Source organism: Saccostrea cucullata, unplaced genomic scaffold (assembly GCF_032062105.1).
Source record: "Saccostrea cucullata isolate Sc308-1 unplaced genomic scaffold, CSIRO_AGI_Scuc_v1 ctg5285, whole genome shotgun sequence".
NCBI lineage: Eukaryota > Metazoa > Mollusca > Bivalvia > Ostreida > Ostreidae > Saccostrea > Saccostrea cuccullata.
Genome location: NW_026937957.1, coordinates 56,985 through 60,006, shown reverse-complemented (window position 1 = coordinate 60,006; position 3,022 = coordinate 56,985). Strand labels below are relative to the sequence as shown.

Genomic DNA, 3,022 nt, shown 5'->3' with positions numbered 1-3,022 from the left:
TTAGAGATCAAATTCACCATAAAGCCCTTCCGGCTTCATGAAATTTGATCTCGTGATCAACCCTTATTCATATCCTGATAGATGTTAAAAAATGATACCTTATTTCTTAAATGATGAGCAGTGGTGCCTCTTTCAAAATTGTGAATGTCATGTCCTCTGGTTTAAAACGGGAGTCAAATTTAATGGTTGAAAGATGTTACATAATACTCAGTTGACCTACAAGGCCCAACGGCCTTATATATTCAAATTCATGTTTATAGGAAAAAATCTTTGAGGTCTTCTCAAAAACCACTGGGCCAGAAATGCTGAAAAATTTTTGGAAGACTTCTTAGGTAGTGTAGATTCTTAATTGCTCAAATCATGACAGTGGGGACATGATGGGGCCACAATAAGGAATCCAAGTCTTATTTTGAAGTATATAGGAAAAGTTCTTTAAAATTTTCCTTAAAAACCACTGGGCCAGAAAACTTATGTGGAAGCATCCTGAGGTGGTGTTGATTCTAAAGTGTTCAAATCATGACCCCAGGGGTAAGGTGGGCCACAACAGGTATTACAAGGAGGGCATCATGTAAAAAAAAAAGAATGAATAAAAGCATGGCCATATTTATTCAGGTGAACCATGTGACCCTAGATCTTTTGATATCTTCTAGATAAATACCTTGAAATAGCATATAATTGATTTCTTTGTCGCATTTACAGAAAGAAAAGGCAGAATTTGCATTCAGATCAGAAAGACATCCTGTGACGTTAAACTATAGTGTGAATGAAAATGAATTTGGGAATTTTGAACAATCCATAAATACTTGTGAAAGTAAATAGCCCGATGAATGTAACATCAGTATGAAAATATTTAATCATCCACATCAGTTATGGAGACCTTATAAATGTGATGTGTGTAGAAAGGCATTCAAACAGCCAAGTGACTTAGAGAGACACACGAGGACACATGCAGGTGATAAACCTCATAAATGTGATGTATGTGGGAAGGTATGCAATCGTTCTAATATCTTACAGAAACACATGAGGACACATATAGGTGATAAACCTTATAAATGTGATATGTGTGGAAAGGCATTCAACCACTCACAGAACTTAAAGTCACATGAGGACACATACAGGTGATAAGCCTTATAAATGTGATGTATGTGGACAGGCATTCAAACATTCAAGTACATTACAGACGCATGTTATGATACATACAGGTGATAAACCTCATAAATGTGATGTGTGTGGGAAAGCATTCATCAGGATAAATGCCGTTCAAACACACATGAGGATGCATACAGGTGATAAACCGTATAAATGTGATGTGTGTGGAAATGCATTCAGTCAATCATGTCACTTAAAGACACATGTGCTGATACATACAGGTGATGAACCTTATAAATGTGATGTGTGTGGAAAGACATTCAAATTGTCAAGTACTTTAAAGAGACATGTTAGGATACACACAGGTGATAAACCTTATGTATGCAGTATGTGTGGCAAGGCATTCACGGAGTCAGGTAGTTTGCAGGTACACAGGAGGAGACATAACGGTGATAATCCTTATAAATGTGACTTGTGTGGGAAGGAAACCTACCTGTTTTATAGCTTGCAGTCACATATGAAGACACATACAGGTGAAAAACCTTATAAATGTGATGTATGTGGGAAGATATTCAGCCACTCACATCACTTACTGACACACACAAGGACACATACAGGTGATAAACCATATACATGTGATGTATGTGGAAAGTCATTTCGTTTTTCAGGTAACTTCAAAAGACATCGTAGGATACATACTGGTGACAAACCTTATATATGTGGTTTGTGTAAGAAAGCATTTGGTCAAAAAACGCATTTAGATAAACACATGACGACACATACATATTAGAACTTAATAAATGTGATGTATGTGAAAGGACATTCAAACAATTGGTAACTTACAGTCATATATGAAGACACAATGACTTACAGATTATAAATTTTATGAATGTGATGTGAGTGGGAAGGCATTCAATCAATCAAGTAACAGACGGGTTCACGAAAGAATAAATTCAGGTTACAAACCTTAGGAATGGGACATGTGAGTTGGAAGGCATTATCTGTAAAAGAGACTAGAAACACATGGCAGGTCGGCAGAGGAGTCTCACTCCTCCATGGCACCTGATTCCACCTCATGTTTTGGACGTTCGTGTTTCATGTGCTCTAATTTATTTTGTTTTATGAACTTGAAGGCTAATTGTTACATGTATTTCCATATGCCTGATCATGAGCTGGAAAACCTTATAATGTGTTTGAGATCACCTTCAACTGTTCAAGCACCTTGCACAGACATTAAGATTCACTCTGCTCATGAACCTCGTAAATATGATGAGAAATGAATATGTGGAAGGACTTTCAACTAATTAAAACAATATCGGAGGTCAATGAGAACAAATAAAGGTTATAATTGCAATTTGTGTTCGAGATATTCTAGAAATAAATAAGTGGATTTGAGGATTACAATATAAATAAAGTAATGTATTTTAGCTCCAGATTTTATCAAGCATTACGTGGCATGTAATCAACAATGAAACATTCTGATTGCAAAACAAGTTATATATGGGAGGGATTTTGCACAAATCTGACATGTGTGAGAGGGACTCTGCATAATCGTTACTTATGTGGGAGTGATTTTAGATAAATGTGACTTATGAAAAGGGGGCTTTGGATAAATGACTTTTTAAAGCGGGACTTTTGCTAAATGGGACATATGAAACAGGGGCTTTGGACAAATGTACATGTGACATATAAAACAGGGATTTTCGATTTTTGCGACATATTAAAGAGGGACTTTGGATAAAAGCGACATAGATGAGAAGGACTTGGGATAATTTGACTTGGTGGAGGGATGTATGATACATAGCACATGTATTGAAGGTACTCATGGCAAATGTTACGTACATATTTCTTAAATATTTGTCTCTTAAATGTGACTTGTCACTTGGAAGGGACTTTCGATAAACGTAACATTCAGAAGGATATTAGTAAATTG

The 3,022-nt window shown here is 36.1% G+C and overlaps 1 protein-coding gene across 1 annotated transcript; it reads left to right on the top strand.

Moving 5' to 3' along the window:
* Positions 1–881: 881 nt before the first annotated feature.
* On the top strand, positions 882–2,188 carry LOC134249121 (zinc finger protein ZFP2-like). The gene has a single exon (XM_062731471.1). It carries the CDS (start codon positions 1,103–1,105, stop codon positions 1,877–1,879), a length of 777 nt encoding a protein of 258 aa, XP_062587455.1. The 5' UTR covers positions 882–1,102; the 3' UTR covers positions 1,880–2,188.
* The last annotated feature ends 834 nt before the right edge of the window (positions 2,189–3,022 follow it).

Coding starts and splice junctions, on each gene's coding strand:
- LOC134249121 (XM_062731471.1), top strand. CDS start 1,103: ATGAGGACACATACAGGTGATAAGCCTTATAAATGTGATGTATGTGGA.